General features: G+C 42.6%; 1 protein-coding gene across 1 annotated transcript in view; it reads right to left on the reverse strand.

The window, feature by feature from the left end:
- Nucleotides 1-439: 439 nt before the first annotated feature.
- PRRT2 (proline rich transmembrane protein 2) overlaps nucleotides 440-22,688 on the reverse strand; it is a 327,188-nt gene continuing 304,939 nt past the window's right edge. Inside the window, exon 4 of the mRNA XM_085618804.1 lies at nucleotides 440-5,995. Within this exon, the coding sequence (XP_085474930.1) occupies nucleotides 5,985-5,995 (11 nt within the window). The 3' untranslated portion in view covers nucleotides 440-5,984. The remainder of the gene's footprint in view (nucleotides 5,996-22,688) is intronic.

The raw sequence follows: 22,688 nt of genomic DNA on the forward strand, positions 1-22,688 counted from the left end.
CCAATAGTCCTGACTTGTAGGTATGATGTTACTTGTTGCATTATATATCTGGATGCAATAAAAGCAAAAGAAAAATACAAGTCGGGCGGCACACTATGCTAAGCACAGACTTTTAGCTTACGTGTTTTTTAAGCCACGCCCTTACTTACATTGGCCACGCCCCTTTGAGAGAACCCCGAGTTTTTTCTTCCCACTTGCAGCCCTGAGATTCACTGAGTTTGGAAATAACAGCACCTGTTCATTACGATCCAGAGCACAGTTAAGATGCAGCCGTGACTCCATACATGGCCAATATTATTAACCAAGTATTATTAACAGAGGCTCGTGCAAAAGTAGTCATGCGTAAACATTAGATTTATTTCTTTTTCATGCTTCTTCAATACAAAAGGATGTGCAGAATTTAAAACAGTCTCCCTTGTCAAGTATTCCCTCCCTCCCCAACCCACAACATGCTTCAGACATTGAAAACAGCACCCTCCCCTAAACCAGAGTACAATACAAAAAGGAAATCCCCCCCAAAATCCACGAAACAGAAGTGTGGTGAAAGTTACGAGGGAGGAAGGGGGGCCGTGTCGGGATATTACCACAGAAGAAAAAAATGAGGTGCATGGAGACCCAGATGCTGGGCTGTTTAGGACTGACCGGAAATGGGTGTGCGCATCACAGGAAGTAACATCAGTGGTAGTTCCCTCGGAGAGTGAGTGATGTCATTTGCAGTGGTCGCATGAAGCAATGTTGTCAAACGCATTTGCTGCAGAAGTTGAGGTATTTTAAGTTTGCCACAGGAAGTGATGTCACAAAATCACTCATGTGATATTTTTATATCTTTTACAAAAAGGGATGTTTTGTATTCTTTACTAAGGAAGAGATAGAATTTGTATTTCCCATATGACAACAAATGCTTATCATGCGAATTGGCATTTTTATAGAGATTATAAAGTGATGCCATAAACTGGTCTTGACTCCAGCAAGCTTGATTCAAGAAAGAGCATTTTGTATTTGTCGCAGGACGCGGCATCATAATTTGCGCCTATCAGAAAAAGCAAAGTGACTTATAGTAGTTCCGGTTGCAGGTGCCAGTACTGCAGCTGACCTACTAATGGATTTATCATGTACATGACACAGGAAGTAACATCACAATGGTTACTTATTATCTATAGTAACATGATAAGTGTGTTAAAAATTAAATGGTCCTAATTTGTACTAATGGTATGAGTTATTATTTTATAAACTTGTCTCGGTCATTGCCATATGCGTTAGTCACAAATATTGATGTGATTATTGTTTCAAACAGAAAATGCCCTTAGTGTCTTCATTACAAAACGCAAAATCTAGATTGCGAACTTCCATTGTAATCTGTGTGGTCAAAAATAAAGCAATCATTTCTACTTCTGACAAAAAATGGTGTTGTATTTTCCAATGGTCATAGGAATAGACAAAATGTATCTTAGTCACAGGAAGTGACGTCATGATCTTATTCATCATAAGAGACACCATTTAAAAAATTCAAAACAGGAAGTAAAGCTATAATGATAATACTCCTGACTGGATCTTTTCATTTTTTGTTTGTCTGATATGTTTGGTAGAGAGGAAGAAGCCGTGGCTTATCAATTTATCCTGGCACTTTTATTGGAGCGTTATTCCTTGATAACGCAAGGATATTTGATACCAAGACATTTTTATTGCAGTGAGGAACATCAAATGTATGTTTCCAAGATATCTCTGTAAATTCTAATTGTAATATGATGTAATTTCGATCCTATTCTTAACCGGAAGTGCCATTTTAAGCTTACGGATGTCATAAGGTATTGTAGAAGGTATCATCTGTAGCAAGAAGCGATGTGCTAGTCTTTTGATGTGATCTCACTCTTTGTAGGAAATGATGTCTTGTAATCTTATTGCTAATCTTGCCTTTGTGTGTGATGCTTTTGATGTCAGCGTTTATAGGCTGTGCCATAACCTTGTTAGTCATCTTGAGTGGTGTTACAGGATTATTTGCAATACCAAGTGATTTCATCTTCTTTTGAAATCGGTCTTTATAAGTATGATGCCATGATTGTGACCAATGCAGTAAGTGATGTTACTACTATATGTACTGCAGGAAGTGATGTCGCGTCCCTGTGTAACTCATATTCTCCAATGGAAGTGCTGTTGGAATCTTCTGTTTCAGAGGGAGTTTTGTTGTTAGGTTATTCACTAGGGAAAGGTGTAGAACATGTTTGGCCAGAAGATCTGCGGACAGCTAATGGTCAGGAATGGGCAAGTGATTCTGATTTCTAGGTTTATGTTGCTATTTCACCGACAATGTAGTAAAAGCAGACGTTGGATTCTGGGTCTGTATTCTGTGGCCATCCCCTTCCTCTTTCTTGTTCACACTCACACGTCCTGTTAAGTGTTTTGTCACAAGGCATTCTCTGTTAAAAAGGTGAAAGCACATTTTTCCTCAGGGAAATTGTGCAAAGTGCTTTAAACCCATCGCCCCTCCCACCGCTCCCATATATTCATGCATCGGTATAGGAAATAATAGGGCTTCGTTACATCATAAAAGCCCACACGGAGAACGCTCGGCACAGTTCAAAAACGGAGATGCAGGAGTGACTTGGGCCTAGGGGTGGACTTGGCAGAACCCCAACACTGGAGGTCTATTCTCTTACCTCTCCTTGTTTTTGGTTGAAAAGGGACCACTTCTTTCCATGAAGTAGCCCCAGTCCAGGCTCTTTGACTAGGAGTTTGGATTTGTTGAGCTGCATGACTCCAGGTTGAATCAGGAAAGGTTTTCATTTTGACAAAATAATTGGTTACCCTGAGGCTTCTTGGCTTGAGATCAGATCTGACGTTGGATTTACAAAGATAACAACCCAACCCACATCTCATCCTCTTCAAAAAGAGTAGTGGTACAAAAGGGTGTGATTTGGGGGGGTTGATTTGGCTTGAAGTAGGCAACAAGACTTTGGTTGAGAAGGAATTGCTAGAAGGAATCTTTGGACCGGGCATGGGGTGAAGGGTAGGCTGGATTAAAATAAGAGTGGCGTATTCTTTCCCTGTGCTGTGTATAGGGCAGTGCTTAACTTCTGCTGGTGGTTGCAGGTGGAGGGCAGCAGTACTTTTTTTTGCGAGGGGGCCAAGACCTGCTAATCATCACTAGACTTTGACTCAAAGCAAGAGAGAAGCACAGAAAAGGTGGAAAGAAGGTGGAATAAAATAAATAGATTAACAGTGCCATAGGGAGAAATATTGGAGGCTAACTAACCTGCCAGAGTGAGATAAAGAGAAAGGAACTGTAGGGTAGTGAAAGAGAGAGACATGAGGTGGCTATATGGGTATTTTAGCCATGGTATACCAGATATGGTACTCATTTGAGCACTGACATAGGGAATGTAAAGACCTGGTGGGGTTGTCAGTTGGGAAATGGCCGCCGAATCCCCACTCTCTTCATCATGGAGAACTTTACCCAGTATCAGAGTGTTGGAGGCAAACATTGTGCTTCTCTACAGGGCAGGCAGACCTTCGCCTGACTTATATAAGGCCACAGTGGCTTCCTCAGAACTGAATTTGGTGTATTGGACGTCACCAGGGTATGTATGGAGTGGAGGAGGGGTGGCCTATATGTGAAGGGGGGAGATGTGCAGACCCTATAGAAGAGCTTTAGCATCACCTGAGAATTGGTGAAGGCACTGACTCCACCATAATCCACAGGTGGCGGACACATTCTCATAATATTCTTGCAATATTTTGTAAGTATGAACTACTGTGGGGACTACAGAGAGTTTCTAAACACACATTTGCTAGCAGCTGAAAAGGGATAAGACTGTCAAGGCGCTCATATCTACCTTCAAGGGTCCGGGAACGACAGAGCAGGGGCTGCATTCCCCACCCCCCAGCGCCTTGAGACCTTAACGGGTAAGTAACGTGCTTTACAAATGATATGATTGATTGATTGATCGATAGCAGGGACTGCTTTGCCCTCTAGGTGAAGAACATCAATGTCACAGGGGTGAAGCATACTATACAGTCACAGCTATAGATTTCACAATCACATCCTTAGACTATGCTTTGATACCTGAAGATGGTGGTGCGTGCTGTGCAAGGACTACACTAGGATGGATACCTAGGAGCGGGTGGATTGATTTTACCCAGTTTTTGGCTCATGTAAAGGAGTACATGGCCCTAGACTGCTATATAATGACTCAAATCTTTCTAGATTGAAGAGACGAGCACAGTTGAGTTCGGAAACTATAACACATACTAGCGCCAAAAGACAATGCAGTTTCTGGTGTGTGCTATATAAACGGTCATTGTTATTAAGTAAATGTTATAGGCTAGGACAACGCTGTCCCGGTGCGAAGTGCTTTTTTCACGGTAAACTCATAGAACTAGAATGCCGGGGCGTGTGATACCAGCCAAAGCACCCTAATAAAGGCTAGGGGTGTTAATACACTGTTTGGAACTCCCATCAACGTCAGCTTGTATTTTTAAATGGGCCTCACCCCCCACCTGTCCCGTAAACAGCCCCTACCCACCCCCACACCGTGTTGTTCCCTGCATCTCCGGTCGGTGGTAAACTCATAAGGCATGCAAAGATAAGTACAAGTGAGTCAACAGCACCTTGGGTGCCTCCTTCCATGGCACCATGCCCCTCCTCTTCCTCTGGTAAGTCTTTTTTTCGCTAACAGTTCCTTTTTCTGTAAAAAAAGTTATTTTCCCACTCTTTTTTATTTGCATAACCCTCCCAATTTATTTTTGTCTACCACTTCCCTCTTCCCTCGTAATCCTACCCGCCTTGCTCCTCCATTGTAGAACTTTTCAAAGAGGGTGATGATAAATTTTGAGAACCCCACCTCCAACTCCCACCTTTTTCTCAGTCGTAAACAGAATCCCGTATTCGGCGGGACGGATGACAACATCAAGAGATGAAAAGATGTAGTCAACTAGTTTTTGTTCACCAAATTTCCCAAGCAACCTGCATTTGGCCTTAGATCCAGGACTCTCACCCTTGGGGAAAAATAAGCCAATTTATAAAGTTGCATGAAAATAAAAACACAAAAGGTTAAAAAAGGTTAGAATTTGGTTCACAGAGAAAATTGTCAAATGCCCGGTAGTTACAGGGCTATATTTTTTCCATTTTTGGTCCCCGAACATCTCTCCCCTTGTTCAACATAAGCTCTGTGTAAAAAACGAATGAGCCCAAAAATTAAATACAAAAACTGTTGAAAAGGAATAGTCCGTTTCCGCCTTTAGCCACATTCTCTCTTACTTCAATGTTTTTGGGAGGGAATTATTCTTGTGAAGTGGGGTGCACTTCGTTTTTATCTTTTTCGATGTGTATTTTTTGAGGCTCAGAACAGTCATTAAAATATGTAAACATGCCACTTTCAGGTCGATGCGTGTTTTAGTTTTTTCTTGCTTGTGTTTTTTTCATAGCTTTTTTTATTTGTTTTCCACCTCCCTGTATATATATTTTCCACAGTTTTTTTTTGTTTTTTTTGCTTTCTTCAAACGACCGAGTTATTTGTTGTTTCGAGTTTGTGGTAGTTATTTACATCCTTTCGAGAAAAAGAAAAGTGGTCAAAAATATTTAAATAGAATAAATGTGGACAAAGGATGCATTTGAAGGGTGCCCCCGGATCCGTTTGTCTGTCTTTCTTCCCCAATTACTCCTGAATGAGAGATTGTAGGAAAGAACAGAACTCCACTCATGGAAACTGTTGGAATAGGTCCACAGCCGCCCTGTTGTTTAATGTTTTTTTTTTTACGTCAAGGAGGAAAAAAGCTGTGAAATGATCTGCGTTAAAAAGTAAGTATGGGTGGATTCCATGTCCTCTCTCGTCCATGCTCCCTTTATCCAGCCTCCTGCTCTTTCCATAGGTAGGGCAGATGTGAGTTGCGTGATGGTGATGCATGCTGCAGAAAGGTGTAAAGATCCTTCTTGTATTCTTGTGCAGATGTTGCATTCCAGGCATGGGGTTGCTGGAAAGTGGTTCCTCTCAACCCAAAACTATGACAAAGAAAGTAAGAAAAAAATAGTTAGAATCAGAGAATAATTCCAGTGAGATCAAGTGACGGATATATTGACTCTAATAGTTCATCATCATCATATAATCTTTATTCGGTTTTAACAAATCAAAACCCATAAAAAACATCCACATTGAGTAAAAAAACATCAATCACATTGCAAGGAATGAACCAGATAAAAAATAAGCCAGATAAAAAGAGGTATGCACATAGGATAATAGCTGTAAATAAAATAAACAGGGTATACTTGCTTTAAATGTTTACTAGCCAGCAAATGAACAATAAAGGACTTGCAAAGTTTTTTGTAAAAAGAACAAAGCATTATAAAGTGCAGGGTGTCCTGTATAGAAAGACAGTCACATCTACGCGGGGCAAAAGTAGAATCAAGCGAGCTCCCATCTGGTAATGGAACAAATTAAGTATAAAACGACTCACAAGAAATCAATGGTGATCAGGCATATTGAAAGTTAAGTAGGGCTTCGGTGCCAAAGTAGTTTGTAATGGTACATAGGCTTTGACAGAGGACTTACATTACAGTTAGGGCTCTCTCTTTTGTTTTCCAGCCCATAAATACCACTTTGGCCCAGGCAACATCAACAGCAACAATAGAATCAGGTCAGTTACACATTTCAGGCCAATCCAGTTTGCTAAAGCACACCTTAGCATAGTTTAACCAGCCAATGCTGGACACACGGTCAAGGGACAGACAATCCTTCAGTTTAAGTCGATTAAGGCTCTTTTCAGGTCTCAACCGAACAGATAGCCAAAGTAGCAAAGGTCGCATTAGCAGAATATCAGACAAATACCCTAGCCCAAGTTTCTCATGAACAGTATCAGAAGAGGAACTTTGGGAGGGATATAAGAGTCTTAAGAGTTTGTTCTCAATCACATATAAATGAGAAAGATTGGCAAAGCCCCAAATATTTCTGCCAAAGCAGCAAAAGGAACACATTTGGCTTCGTAAATATCCAGCATGGTATTAATAGAGTTATGCCCCAGCCTAGAAGAAAAATCAAAAACACAGGCAGTGCGCATGGCGAGCATATTACATCTGGCAGTAAGTGGAACCAGATCAAAGACGAGTCAAACAATACTTCTAAGAAGAGAAAAGTGGCCACATGGCTGATGTTATGGACCTTGGCCCAGAGGATTCTGGGTTTTGTGAGGTCCATAAAGTGCACAAAGGAGTTTAACAGGCACTGCAGCCCAAACGCTGTCCTGCAAAAACGGACAGCATAAAGTAACGATGGGATCCAGCTATGATCAATTTCGGGGCATGTCTCTACCACCATTACAAACACCTTCTCCAAATGATTTACCTGTATGGTAAAAAGCAGCAGTACAAAGATACAGCTATAGTGCACCTCCTGGTTCCGAGTAAAGTGCTCAGTGCATTCCCCATTAGGCCCGTACCTGACTGAAGCAGACAAGTTAGAATGGAGATCGTGCAGTAGAGTAACGATATTGACCTCAACACCAAAATGCAACATAATATCCCAAAGTTGCTCCCTGTTTACCCGGTCAAAAGTTAAACTTTAATCACAAAAGCCACATGTACGGTACCTTGTTTGGCAACTGTGTACTTGTTAATAATAACATACAGATTAAGGCATTGATCAACCATCACAAGGGAAGGCCGAAAGCCATACTGTAGATCGCATAGCACTTTACAATCCTAGGCCCAGGACAGTAACCTATTTAAGACCAACCGCCCGAGAATCTTAACCACAGAGCTTATCAAAGAGATAGCATCTGGGGTAGGCACAGTTCCCCTTTTTGAAAACAAGCACTATCACAGAGGTAGACCATGTCTTGGATATAGGCCGCTTGGCAGCTGCATTAACATATAGAGTAAGTGCTATATTGGGTTTAAAAACGTTCAAATGAACCCCATCAGGTTCAGGGGCCTTATACAGAGGGAGCTTTAAATAGCAAAATGAACCTCTTCCCAGGAAATAGTTAAATATTCAGTAGTTAGATACATTCAAAAAGCAGAAGGGAGTGCATGCAGTGCTTCAGTGTCAACTTCTTTGACAGCTGCAGTACTTAATTTGTGCTGGTGGTGGGCACTGGCACTATTTTTTGAAGTTCTGAGATGTTCATCGTCAGTCTTTCTGCGAATCTGCCCCTTAGCTACGGCTATTTTTGCATTTGGATGCATCATCCCAAATGCAAAAATCGCAATTTGCGATTGCATTTAAGGAATCCCAAATTGCGATGCCTTAAATGCAATGCAAGATTGCATTTAAAATAGCGATTTCGCTATTATGGACCACTAAATACCGATTATTCAACCTGATGGTATCTAGCGAAAACTTTGAAAAGTGCACTAAAGCGCATTTTAGAAAGTTTCAGGTTATACACACACATGCCCTTGGGGCATGTGTGTGCGCAATATGGGTGCACATCACAATTTCAGGGGTGCAACGGTGTGTAATTTTGGCACTCTTGAAATTGCATGCGCAATTTACGAGTATTTATTGGTACTTGCAAATTACGCATGCAATTTCCCATTCATTCCTATGGGCCTGTAGGCCCATAGGAATGAATGGAAAGCCATTCCTTAATTGTGACTCGCAATTTGCCAGTCGCAATTAAGGAATGTTTAGGAATCGCTATTTTAATAGCGATTCCTCCATGCATAGGCTTTTGCGAGTCCTTAATTGCGATTCCTTAATAATCGCAATTAAGGACTCGCAAAAGCCTACCTTGATGCATGTGCCCCTTAGAGCCTGAGTAAGAGACAGAAAAAGGAAAAAGGAAAACGAAGGCAGAAAGAAGATATGAAAACAGTGACAAAGGGAGAAAGCATGGATTAAAAAGAATCTGCAAGACTGATCAAAAGATATTAGGAAACATAGAGTGGTAGACTCAAGAGACATGAGATAAGGTTAGACAGCCTTAGTTTTCAGCAACTTTGACATTCAGCAACACCAGTGGTGGGCTCATAAGAGAAACTCTGAGTCCCTCCACTTATTTCACTTCTGTTTTTTTTGCTTTTACATATTAGGCATTGGATAGCTTTTCACAACGCTGAGAGCTTACAGACATGCTCTAAAGCACTTTGGCAGCTGTTAGGTTTTATTCAGTTTGGCAGCTGGGATAGACCATGTCTTTTTCTGTTTGATAGGTTGCTAGCATGTGTCTGTGATCATTGAAAGCTGCTATTTTTTTTGTTTAGAGCTGACAAACATACTTTTCTTTTTTGACTGTGGTCAGTAAAGCTATTTATTTGTTTATTTATTAAAAGTTCTATATTTCAAAAGCAAGACCCATGACATGATACAGGTTTATAAAATATATAATAATGTAATATAGTGAAATATACACAATAATAATATAAAGCAATTACACAGAGTGACTCAAATATGACTAAGAATACCATACAATGAGAGCATTTCCGAATACAGTACAGGTTCTTAAATCGACTACAGGGAGCAAAATGTCTTTCTAAGATCAAAGTGGCAATGAAATGTAGGCTTCTTAGAATTTCTTAAAATGTCTTGTACGATGGAACTTCCCAATGTCCGGCAGAATGGACTCCTGCTCCCTGAGTGCACTTTCAGAGAAGGAGTGATTTAGAATTTTTGCCGCCTTAAAAACTGGTCTTCTGGGCAAGGTAGTTCGGGCTGTCCCAAAATTATGCCTTTATGTATGATTCAGGTTGATTTAAAGATGGTCCTCACCTATGCTGGAGAATGGATGATATGTGATTGAACTTTCTTGCACCCGTGGCTAGCCTCGCAGCTGCATGTGGGCATGTCTGAGGGGGCTAGATGCAGTTTGGGAATTCTTGAGTAAGAAGCTTCCTTAGTTTAATCTCAACAGTCGGGGAGATTGGATTAGTTTCTATGTGACGTGTTCTGGCATGAAAGGTTCGATTTCCTGCTCCCTGTTTTCACAGTGCAGGCTGTAACCTGCCTGCCCTTCTAAAGGGGATTAGAGATCCCCTTGCAGGTGGGTGCAGTCAGTGACTGCACCCACCTGCAGGGGGATGTCTGGGGGGGTCCATGGGACCCCCTTCACTCCCTCCAGAGGGCAGCCATCATGGGGTGCACTAACAGTGCACCATCTTTTAGGTGGCGCACTGTCAATGCGCCTCCTGAGAGCTTTTTTGACTCTGCGCCCACATCTGTAATACGGCGCAGGCTTAGAACCAAAGGGATTCCCTCATTTGCATAGGGCACGCCCCCTTGCAAATGAGGAAACACCCTCTGAAGATAGTGCTGGCGCTTTATGTATGCACTCTCGGTATAACAGAAGGGGCAGCACAAGCATCTGCAGCCCTTTCTGTAATACCAAAGTGCCCGGGGGCGCGCAAAGAAGGCGCAAACGTCTGTTGCGCCCCCCGGGCACTTTCATAATACGGCCCCAGATAGGCAAATGTACAAATTTCAAATGACTTCATTTAAAAACAATTTTTTGTAAAAACGTGGTTCTATTTCACAAACCAACATATTGGAAATTTTCAAACATTTTTTCTCGAAAATATTCAAATGGTTTGTTACTCTGAAAACAAAACTACAACATAGAAATATCAAAGTTCATGAACATTGCATGAGTGGATTCTTGAGGAACAGATAAGGTCACAGCCGAAGAACAAGTACAGCCACAGCCAACACGTGTTTCGCCACAAAACAACCACTTCTCCAGGGCTCATGTAAAGTAGGAGTATGATTCAGGGACACCTCGTAAGACCTCCAACATATCATAGGAATCAAAGACTGTTATATATTGATGCCTCTAATCCTTATTATATTTAAGTGTCCTTAACATTTTCACCTCCCAACTCAAATCACCACCAATCCCAATAATTTAAAGTGACATTATTAAAATGTTCTTCAAATACTATTCTGACATTCAATTATGCCTTGAATCTGCAAAATCAAAAACCCACCATATGATCCTGCATAGGACTAGAGTTACACATATTCACATCAACCAAAAAGCACAAATAACTCAATATTGAATATCCACATAAACCTCAAAGGACATGGTAATAAGTGCCAAATCTTAATTCAAATAACAAGGCACCTTTTATCACTGACTTCAAAGCATACCTAGTTCTGCACTTTGCCAAACGTTTCAAGAAAAGTCTGCACTCATAAGATTATTTATAGCAAATCAAGCCTTCTCCTACAGTATCATATTCAAAACATTTTATAGGAAGCCAACAGGTCACATTGAAAATAATTCTCCAACTTTTTCACTACACCTCCACATATACAAGATCTTACCCGTGCACACTGTTTCTCATGACCTTCCCTCATAAGAAAGTAAAATCCCCCCACGACCCAATAACTCTTAAATAGTCTAATGGTAATAATTTTTTAACTCATAATAACCATTTCATACCACATTTTTTTAAGAACACTGACATCAAGCCAACATACCAGATTAATACTATTAGGCTGCCCCGCAAGCAGATTCTTACCTGCCCACATTGTTCCTCACTACCTCCCATCATCCGAACAAAGGACTCTACTGCAATCGAATGACTCTTAAATAGACTAATGATATGCCTTTATTTCCTGCTTTGTTTTGTGCCAAAAGAAGGCTATGCAAATAAAAAAAAAACAAGGCTCTCCAAAAACCAAAATGGATTTAACAAATGCGTTATCCTAATCGTAAAGAGAATCCTCACATCTCAATCCATCTTCCTTTCCTAATTCCTACAGTTATAACCAAAGAATATCCGACCTCACCTCTATTTATACACTTGCTTTCTAAAAAATTAATCTTTACTAATCTGAAAGAAGAACATTGTACTGCATTAAAGTACAAACTAAAATAAACTACTTCACAGACCAAAACCTGTTTTGAAACCCTGACGTTTACAATTACCCTGCAAGCATCATCTACACCTACACCTTTTTGCTGTTCTTTCAGGTCTCCTACAAGCCGTGCCATCATCTATTATTAGTGTTGCTATGATACATATTATTACAATGATCCTGAACCTCTTATCTGTGTTACAATGATTCATATTATTACAAAAATCCTAAACCATCAGGAGAACCCTTGTGATATCATCTCATTTACTATTGGCATGCCTCCGAATGCAAATGATCATTTTTTGGTACAAACTCGAGTCACTTATTTGACAACCACTTCCAGTCTCGAATCCCTGGTTTCTATGTTGCCGCTGTTGGTGGACTTCACACTCACACCCTTGCACTATTCATTATTAACCCTGCGGAAAGTGACTAACCTATTAGATAGAATGTATTTATTAATAAAGCGCAAGCTAATAACTGAAGGCGTCCAGGCACTGGAAAACCTGGGGTGAAAACTAAAACCTAGCAACGCTCAATCTTCGCGTCATGGAAGATGGACTGATGGGAGAAAAGCCAGGTCTTAAGGACGTTCATAAAAGAAAGCAAATCAGAGGAGTTTTTTTTAAATTGGTGGGAAGATGGTTCCATAATCTAGCAGTGCTAGTACAAAATGTTTGCACTCCATTCTTGCAAGCCGGATTCTGGAAACCTCCACCAGCTTCAGAGACAACGACCGGAGGTTTCTTGGCAGAACATACCAATGGGACTCCTCAGTGGCGTCACTAGGGTTGGTGTCACCCGGTGCGGGTAACTCGTGGTGTCAACCCCTCACGACTTACCGCATGGACCTCCTCCGCTTCGAGTCCGCCAGTGGACACAGTTGGAGATGCGTCACGAGCCCGTGCAGAGAGAATGCTTGCAACGCAAGTTAAATCATAATGCTAGACTTTTCAGGGTAATAATTAAATTATTACCCTGAAAAGTCTAGCATTTAACTTGCGTTGCAAGCATTCTCTCTGCACGGGCTCGTGACCAGGCCCGGCTTCAGGAATTTTTATTTGGGTGGGCCAAGGGTGCATTGGGGTGGGCCACTGGGGGACCAATTTGTCACTTTTTGTGGTAGCCTACAAAGCCAAGATTACATCATACCTGCAAACAGTCCCCATGATACAGCCGATAGATTCTGTGTTCATACAGAGCATGTGGAGAGTTATTTGAAAGTAAGAGCAATGTCTGGACCGCAGTGCAAACCCTCAAATTCCAACAGGCCAGGCTTCAACACAAGTACTTCCAGGCCCGATTATCCACTTTTCTACCATCCCTCTCATGTGCACCTTATCTCACAGCTGACTTTGGGCCCCAGCCCCATATCGGCCACCATCCAGCTCCACTTTCATTATTCCCGTAAAAAACATTAGTAGTATCACCTTCAAACTTAAAACATTGACTGTCGCAGTAAATATAATTAGCGCGCACTTTAAAATATGTGCCACAATTTCCCTAATTACCTGACTGCTAATTAAATAAAAACAGAAAGGCCATGACAGGGCCAGCTTTAGCACTAGTGCGAAAGTCTCTTTTGGTGCCCTACCACTGACCTCTTTCTCCGCAGATACCATTACTACCACCCGCCAACAGTGCCCCTCATCACTCCGTAGCCTCTCCCCCTCAGACTCCCTCACTACCACTCTCATCCATCCATAGCAACCCCAACCCATGACCTCCTCCTTGGATTCCCTCATTGCCACCCTCCACCAGCACCCCTCATCTCTCCGTAGCCACTCTCATATGCATTTCATTTGTTGTCTAGCGCTACTCAAATCAGTGTAGGGTGCCACAGTACTTTACATCACGCACATATTGTACTGAGACAAGGAATCGTACAAGTATGTAAATCAGTCTATAGGGAATGTCAATAAGCCAATGAGGATTACAAGGCATTTCAAAACTACCAAGAATAAGATTGATATCTAGCAGGATCATTAATCACCAGTTATCTTGCCATTTTTATTGTTTTCTTGCATCCCTGATAAAAACGATTTAAATGAAGCATACCAAAGTATGTGCCGTGCTGGGCCTGTGCAGATTTTAAAAATAGAAAACGGGTAGTATACTTTAAAACGTTCCTCAAAAAACGGTGTTTTTCTTTCTGTTCTGGGAGTTTCGAGATTGGGGATGGCTGTGAGAAAAAGCCCAGACGCAATCACGTAACTCCTTTGAGAAAGGTGGGCTTTGTACTGCAGGTACAATACGGGCATGGCAAGGGGAACAATTCTTTATTTGGCACAGAGTAACGTTTGCCTACCGTCCTGCTGCTGTGAGGATATTTCCTTTTCTATTTCAACACTGGAGAACAGAAGTTTGTTTATTCTGTTTCACCTTTACTGACCCCTGAAGCTGCTAATCAGATAAGGACACAAACTTTGACTATCTGAGTAGGTAAGAGAATGTGTTACCATTTGGTCTTATTGGCCTTCGTGTAGTCACTGCGAGGTCCAAGGCTCATATTTGGGTGGGCCAGAGCGCCAGGCTCATGTTTGGGTGAGCCTGGCCCACCCGCTAGAACCGGGCCTGCTCGTGACGCATCTGAAACAATAACTTTTCCCCTCTGCTCCGGATCCAGTGAGGCTGAGTGCAGGGTGCTGGACTGGTGAATGGCGGCCACTGTGCCCTGCTGCTCGCCAGAGGCACCTGCTCTCAGTTTCACCCTCGTCTCAGTTCACTAGTCTGTTGTCAGCTGACACCTTACCGATAATGGAATCGCGATTCGCGAATAGGCAACAGTAGGCCTGGCCACTCACCTGCTGAGTTGCAGACGGGGGGGGGGGGGGGGGGGGGAGTCCCGGGGGACTACCTCGGTCGGCGTTGCTTGAAAATTAAATTATAGTGGCAGTGTGGGCTGACGACGGGCCGACGGCGACCTGAGACCTCCTCGTCGTGATGATGATGCCAAGTGACGCGCACTTGGGGGGGGGGGGCAATGCGCATGCGGGAACCCCTCTAGTGACGACATGACGTCACTGCCGAGCCGCGCAGACGCGGCGGAGGAGGAGACAGTGCGCGCTGCACACAGGCACCAATAGAACAAGGTTAGGTTGCGCGCGTCGTCGTTGCGTTTGGACTGCTGGTGTGGTTTCAAATCAATAACATTGTGCACGGACGGTTGCAGTGCACGCACCACAGACAGTGACACACCGACCGGACCTTTGGTGTCACCCCCCGTGAGGGTGTCACCCGGTGCGGTCCGCACCACCCGCACCCCCCTAGTGACGCCACTGGGACTCCTGCTTTAGGTATTCTGGCCCGTGATTGTGGAGGGCTTTAAAAGTAATACAAAGTGCTTTAAAATCAATCCTTTTCTCCACAGGGAGCCAGATTTAAGAGCATGGTTTGCTGAATGATGTCTGGGGGTCCCTAGTAGTAGTCATGCCGCCGCGTTCTGAAGAACCTGAAGTTTGTTAATAAGACCCTTCTGTAGACTAAAAAAGAGAACATTACAGAAGTGTAACTTAGATAAGATGAGTGCAGAGACAACCGTTTTTTGAAGATCAAAAGGTATAAAAGGAAAGAATTTCCTCCGAATTTTTAATGTAAAGAAAGTAGACGAGGTAATGCATTTACCTGATATTTAAAAGACAAAGCTGCGTCACAGTTAACTCCCAGGTTTTTTGCCTTTGTCACTGGAATAGGGAGCAAGCCGAGTTCTTGAGGCCACCAGTCAGGGAACCAAAAGGAGGTGTTACTTCCGGAGAGCAAGACTTCAGTTTTGCTTGAATTTAACTTCAGGCAATTCTCCATCATCCACTTACTAACCTGTTCCATACAGCTTTGAAATTTAGAGGCTGTGTCCTGAATATTGTTTGTGACAGAAACAATAATCTTTGTCTCATCGGCAAATGACTCCATGGTTGAGCCAAATAATGTAATAAGCCTTGCCAGAGGGGTGACATTTAGATTAAAAAGAGAGGGGCTTAGCGAAGAGCCCTATGGAACCCCGCCAAGGGAGATATGTGATGCATAGCTGTCAATTTCCACAAATGGCTGATGCACAGTTAAAAAAGATTTAGAAAGAGTAAGAGCTACACTGCCTATGCCAATCTTTTGGAGACGGCTTGTCAATAAGCAGTGGTCCACCCTCTCAAAAGCCGCCGAGAGGTCTAACAAAAACAGAGCAGCATTTCCTCCGTTGTCGACTGCACATCTAACCTCCTCAGTAGTGGTAATCGGGGCGAGCTCCATACTGTGCTCACTCCTGAACTGGGTATAATCCAAAATATGGTTATTGTTGACAAAAGTAGTCAACTATTGATTTATGAATTTTTCAAGGATTTTTGCCGTAAAGGGCAACCGGAAGATAGGAAAGTAATTACTGGGGTTCAGAGAACTCAGGGTGGGTGTTTTGTAACAGAGGCAGAATGGCAGAATTGCTGTGCAATAAGATCCAGAGGTAAGTGAGCTATTCTAGGGGGACCCTGATCCGCCGTGGGGGAAGCTTTTGCTGTGCGAAGAAATTTGAGGACCTGATCTTAGGAGACGAACGAGTACTAAGGTAGACGAGGTGAATTAGCTACTAATGGGCCATTTTGGCCTGTTTGATTAACAGAGTCCCCTATGCTCTCAGCAGATAAACTGCAAATTTGCAGAGAGTCACTCAAGAAAAATGTGTCTTAGATGCTAAGTACTTTTTCCCAGAAAAAAGAAGCTAGATTGTTACAAAAGGTCTGGTCAAAGGCCCAGTTTCGGTTCTCTGGGGTTCTACTTAATTTCTGAACCAAGGCAACTCATTATTTAGTACTATTATGTGTGGATTTCATTTTATCTGAGAAATAGATGGTTTTCGAATTGTGAATCAATTCTATGTATTCTGCGATCATCTCCCTATATAAATTTCTTTCTTGGTGGTGGCATAATTTTGCCTCCACTGCCGTTCTCGCCGGCGGCATTGCCTTTATAAAAGTCTACGTTTCTCTGAGAACCTGGGCTCAGAAGAGGTAATTCAGTTTGCCATACCAGTTTTTAAGGGAACTAGGGTATGTACTGTCGATCCAATCCAGGAGTGACAGTCCAAGGGTGCCGTCTCTGGATCGCAGGAAATAGCAGGTCTACTATTTTCCAAGAGAGCATTTAATTCAGTGGCATCGAAACGATGCCACAGTCGCCGCTCGTACTTTGTGGCTAAAATTGTCATATTGCCAGAGGCAATGGGTACGGATAGAGTGAACAGAAAAGCAGAGTGATCCGAGCAGGGTAGTTGAAGTACACTCCTGGAGTCTAAGAACGGACTGTCTGTAAAGACGGCATCAGGCAGATGCCCTGACCTATGACTAGGGCTCCTAATGATCTGTTCTAACCCTACACTAGTCATTAAATCAGTAAGGTCACTAGAATCTTTATCATACAAATTATCCAAATGGAATTTAAAATCGCCTAATATAGTGCAGTCCTGAGAGTTAACCTTGTTCTCTAGTAACTGGCCAAAAGTTTTTATAAAGTTGGCTCTAGGGCCAGGCAGGCGATAGATGAGAAGCCTATTGAAGAAGTAAGTGCGACTAAGTTCGATTTTAAAGGAGAGCACCTCACAGTTGGGTTTAGACAGAATATCAGTGAAGATTGTCCTCAGATGATCTCGTTAAACCATGGCTAAGCCTCCTCCCTTTTTCCCTCCCGTCTTTCTTAACAATAGATAAACCTACCAGGAAGGCGCTAACCATGTCGGGTCCAGATGCAGTTTCGGCCCAGGTTTCCAGCACAAAAGCTATGTCAAGTGCATGTGCATGTGCCTCTACAAAATCAGCAAATTCATGCTTATGTTTTATCAGTGACTGAGCATTTATTAATGTACAATGCCAGGGTTGTGTTACCTTTTGTTCCTTAACAAAAAGGGGGCTGACGGTCTTAGTTGTTCTCACGTTGATGTTTGTTAATGTGAGATTGCATTCCGGGCACATCCGTAGGGTCTTGCTGTTATAAAAGATTAACTCTGGGCCCAAAAAATGTCTACTCAAAGTATTTAGCTCAAGGAGGTAGCTGCTAGACTAGCTGAATCCTTTCCTCGGTTGCAGCATAAAACTGGCAGGGAGGCTGGCACTGAGTGCGATTCGAGCGTAGACGGGCACAGACGGGCTTGCCTTTGGTGTGCCGTCCGCGCACCAACGTCCCACCTGCTGCACGAGTCCGCTGTGCAGACGCGTTCCCATGCTGATGAAATCTCCCACTCAGTGCGTGGCTTAGCTTCACCAATCGCTTTGAGTAAGTGTGAAAACAAAGGGAAGAAAATAAAATACTAACTGGGGTCCAGCAACATGAATCAAATCATACCATCATACAACTTCAAAGTTAAGAAGTTACCTAGTTCTATTACGCTAACCCAGATTTAAGTGGAGAACACCTTTAAAATCAACGGACTCTCTCTTAGTATCAGATGTGTGCTCATCCAAATCTAACGATGACTGCAAAAGTCTTTTTTTTAATGCAAACTCCATTTATTAGTTGGAACTCCGCTGTCAGTCTCGAACCCCTCATTTTTTTTTTTGTTTCAATTTCTTTATTGATTTTACAAACTTTCATGCATTACAGCAGTTACAAATAACTGAAAATTATGTAGATGAGTCGCCCACAATCATTTCTTATCACGGATGTTAGTCCCTTATGCTGCTAGTCTTTTTACCTAAAACCGAATGTGAACAGGGTACAGTATTTATTATATCGACATGATATTGCATCTACAAACATTCCACTAGGGCGTAAAGAGTATTGCTTGTAATGACATTTCACCTTAAAAGGGGGGATAACAGTAGGGTTAGGGTAAAGGGAAAAGGGGGATTCGCATCTCACTGAATTGGTATATTAAGCTTAGATGGTGTCATTGTGTATGGCATAGGCCCGTCACCTTGTATGTTGCCGACATTTCATGTACTTATGCCCCATAGGCATCGCCTGTCTACTTGGACATATGTCAGGGGTTACTGCGTACACGCCAGCTATTCCGCACTTGACTCATTGCCCATTAGAGAGAGGGAGGAGGGGAGGGTAAAAAGGGCACCATGTTGGGATCCCTCAGTGTAATTTTGTGTCCCGCTTGTTGCCTGGGAAGAACAATATGTCTCTGAGTGTTCCTGCCATGCATTTCGGAGGTCTAGAAGTATTGCGTCTCAAGCCACTGCTAGGGGAGTCTTTCGTATGCTAATAGCATCCTTTCCACTTGCACCCAGCATATCATGGAGTGATACCATGCCTTCACTGATGAGGAGTCAGGGGACTTCCAGCGCTTGGTTATGAGGTGCTTTGCCACTATTAGTCCCAGGTCTATAAAATGAGTCGTCACCTTATGTTTCTTCCTTCTTTGGTATATCCCCAGTAGTCACACCTCCCAGCTCCATTCCAATGTGCGATCTGTGCAGCGTGCTAAGTGTGTGGTGATAATCTCCCAGTAGACGGTCAGCTTGCTGAACGCCCACAGCATGTGCAACAAGTCCCCTCCCACCAGTTCACAGCGCGGGCATCGCGCATCTGCTCGATTGAATATTCTGTTAATTGAGGCTGGTGTTAGATAAGCTCTTTACGTTACATAGTATTGTATGAGCCTAAACCTGGTGTTTCTTGGTATGTAAGGTAGGGCTTGCTAATATTATTGCCACTCCCGATTCGTGCTTTGTCTCTGCAGATCTGTGTCCCAGTGACCTTTCAATTTTTCTAGCGGGACTGCTGAATGTGTCCGCAGTGACTCTGATAACCATCTAATTAGATGACAGCCTGTCCCCATAATATATCAATATTGAAGTGTTAGGTGTGTCGGTGGTTCCTCTGACACATCCCCCCAGATTGACCGCAACAATCTAATGAGCGCTGCGTGAAATAAAAACGAACCCTGCGGCAGGTCATATTCATGCACAAGCGTGTCAAATGAGAGTAGTTGCCTGTCATGATATACGTCCCCCACTGTCTGAAGTCCCGTATTCTCCCAGGAGCGCAACTCCTCTGCCGTGGTTACGTGTTGCTGTCTTGGCATACCCATCAGCGGGAGAGAGGGTGCGTACGTGACTATCTTTTTAGTAAGTCGGAGGACTCGCCAGAAGCAGGCATGCGACACTTTCACCAGCTGCTGAGCAGGACCCTGTCCTCTTCTACCCAGATGAAGCAGGGACGTTATTTGCTCTTGAGTATTCCCCGGTTGTTGTGTAGCGCTGTCAGTGAGTTGTCTCCCACTAAACCAGTGAGTTACCCATTGCAGTTGAGCTGCCAGGTAATAGTGCTCCATGTTTGGGACTGCCAATCCACCACCATCCATGGGTAAGTACATTTTGGCTAACGCCACTCTGTTGCGGCCGCCATGCCAAATGAATTGTCGCATGTTTGCCTCAAACGAGCGGAACACCGCAGGCTTGATATACACTGGCTGCTTTGCAAAGTGGTACAACAGCCGTGGAAGTGCCACCATTGTCAATAGCGCAACTCCGCCCATAGTGGCAATAGGCAGTGTGCGCCAAAACACCATCTGTGACCTGAGTGCCGTCACTGTTCTGGTGTAGTTGCCCTCAAAGAGATCTTGTGGTTCCATATAGATCTGGAGCCCTAGGTACCGAAATGCGGTTTGCTGCCATCGTACCAGCGTGCCATTGACCACTAATGCTGGGTCGGAAGTGGTGTCGTTAAAAGGGTAAAGGCATGACTTACCCCAGTTGACGTGTAACCCGGACAGAGCGGCGAAGTCTGAAAGAGCCCGTGCTATTGTGTCACATGGTTGGAGTAGATCGCGCAGGTACATCAGAAGGTCATCGGCATATAAGGACACCGCGTGAATCCCGTCACCCAATGGTATTCCCCAGTCCGCCATCATGCTACGTAAGGCTACCACCAGTGGTTCAATAGCCAGCGCGAACAATATGGGCTCAGAGATATATGGACCTGTCTTGATCCTTGCCGTAGGAACAGTGTAAAGCAATTTATCCAGGCCAACAAAGCTATCTCCCAGGTTATATTTGGCTAGCGTGAGAAAGTCCCATTCGAGTGTATCAAACGCTTTTTCAAGGTCCAACACTAAGCACCCCGACTGTGGCCAGCGCTCCCTAGAGTAGTCGGCAACTCTGATCAAACCCCTCATTTTTATGATGCCACTATTGGTGTACTCTCACTTGAATCCTTGAGCTATTACATTAACCTCCTCAAAAATTAAGTAACCTACTACATACAATCAAATCATCCCATCATGTCTCTACAATGTTTATAAATTCCCCAATTGCCTTGAACTGACCCAACATATAGGGAAGAAAACCTTCAAAATGAATTGACTCTCTCAGCATATAATGCGTACTAGTCTCTTACTAACAATCACTACAACATGACTCTATATCTCGACATTTTAACTAATCTATGAATACTTGGTTTTCTTAGTTAGAGTTCCCATTTGGTTCTTATTAGGTACAAAGTAAATACCTACAAAAAACATACCAAATGTATGCCAATTTAGCGTTCTTTTAACCTCCCTAAAGTTTCACCTTCCACCTTCAGATAATCCACCTGGTTGGTACAATTCCTCTTATGCCAAATCAGTTCACCATATGGAATGTTCTTTTTCTGATTAGAAGGATGTCCTGAGCTAAAATGAAGAATACTGTTGCTGGTCGTCTTCTTCCTATATAACCTAGTCATACGTTTTGGTTCACTTACATACGATTCTAGATCCAGAAATGTTAATGAAGTTTGATGAAACTCAAGAGTTATTTGTACATTTATGTCATTAGTATCTAGAAACCTATAATAATTCTTACGTTCTTGTTCCAAACCATTCCAAATAATCAAAATATCATCTATATACCTAACAGATAGAGACACATGATTAAAGCACTCATGTAATGAGTTGTTCCAGGCATGCTCTCTCTCATACCAATCCATAAACAGGTTGGCATAAGAGGAAGAAAACCTGGCATTTATCGCTGTACCACACATCTGATGATATAATTCTCCATGGTACAAAAAAATGAGGTGATTTAACAGAAATTCCACTTTATTCAAGAATCATTTTTACATCTCTAAAAAAGTTTCCATATCTAGTATTAAAAAATATCTCAAAGGTGCTAATCCATCTGTATGCTTAATGATGGTATATAAGCTTTTGACATCCATAGTTACAAGCCAACATTATCATTCAACACAATATCCTGCAGTTTCTTCAATAAATCCTTTGTGTCCTTACATAAGATGCAAGACTAGTCACTAAAGGTGCCAAAAATATATAAACATATTCAGATGGTCTTTCTTTGCTAGAACCTATCTGAGATATTATGGGTCTGCATGGTGGTATTCTCTCACCCTTGTGTAATGTGGGCAAAACGAGATGATTGGTATAACAAAGTATTTTATATCCATGTCTTAATATTCCTCAAGCTCTAACATTCCATCATTATACCATTCTTTAAGTATTAGAGAAGCTTTTGCGTGTATCATGCTATAATTGGTACCTTTAAAAATCTCATAATCGGTAGGTATAAAAAGATGTTTCATTGCTTCACATCAAAATGGAGTATATGTTGTTATGTTAGCGGGATTTGTAGAGCACATTACTGCCCGGAGGCGTCTAAGCGATATTCAGTTTTAGTTCAGAGTGTTGCAGGACCGTAAAGCTACCAAGACTTGAACAATCAGGTCTTCACAGCTTTCCTGAAAGCAAGGAGACTGGGCACTGTTTTTATGCAGAGAGGCAGTATGTTCCATGCTTTAGATGCTTCCAGCCCAATGCTCCTTCCACCCCACCGTACCTGTTTGAATCTAGGAAATACTGCTAATTTAGCATTTACTGAATGAAGATTTCTAACAGGGAGATACAGTTTGAAGCTATGATTCAGAGAGTCAGAACTGAGATCATGAAATGCTTTATAAACTAGACATAACACCTTAAAGGTG

The sequence above is a fragment of the Triturus cristatus genome, chromosome 7 (genome assembly GCF_964204655.1).
Source record: "Triturus cristatus chromosome 7, aTriCri1.1, whole genome shotgun sequence".
In the NCBI taxonomy this organism is placed as follows: Eukaryota; Metazoa; Chordata; class Amphibia; order Caudata; family Salamandridae; genus Triturus; species Triturus cristatus.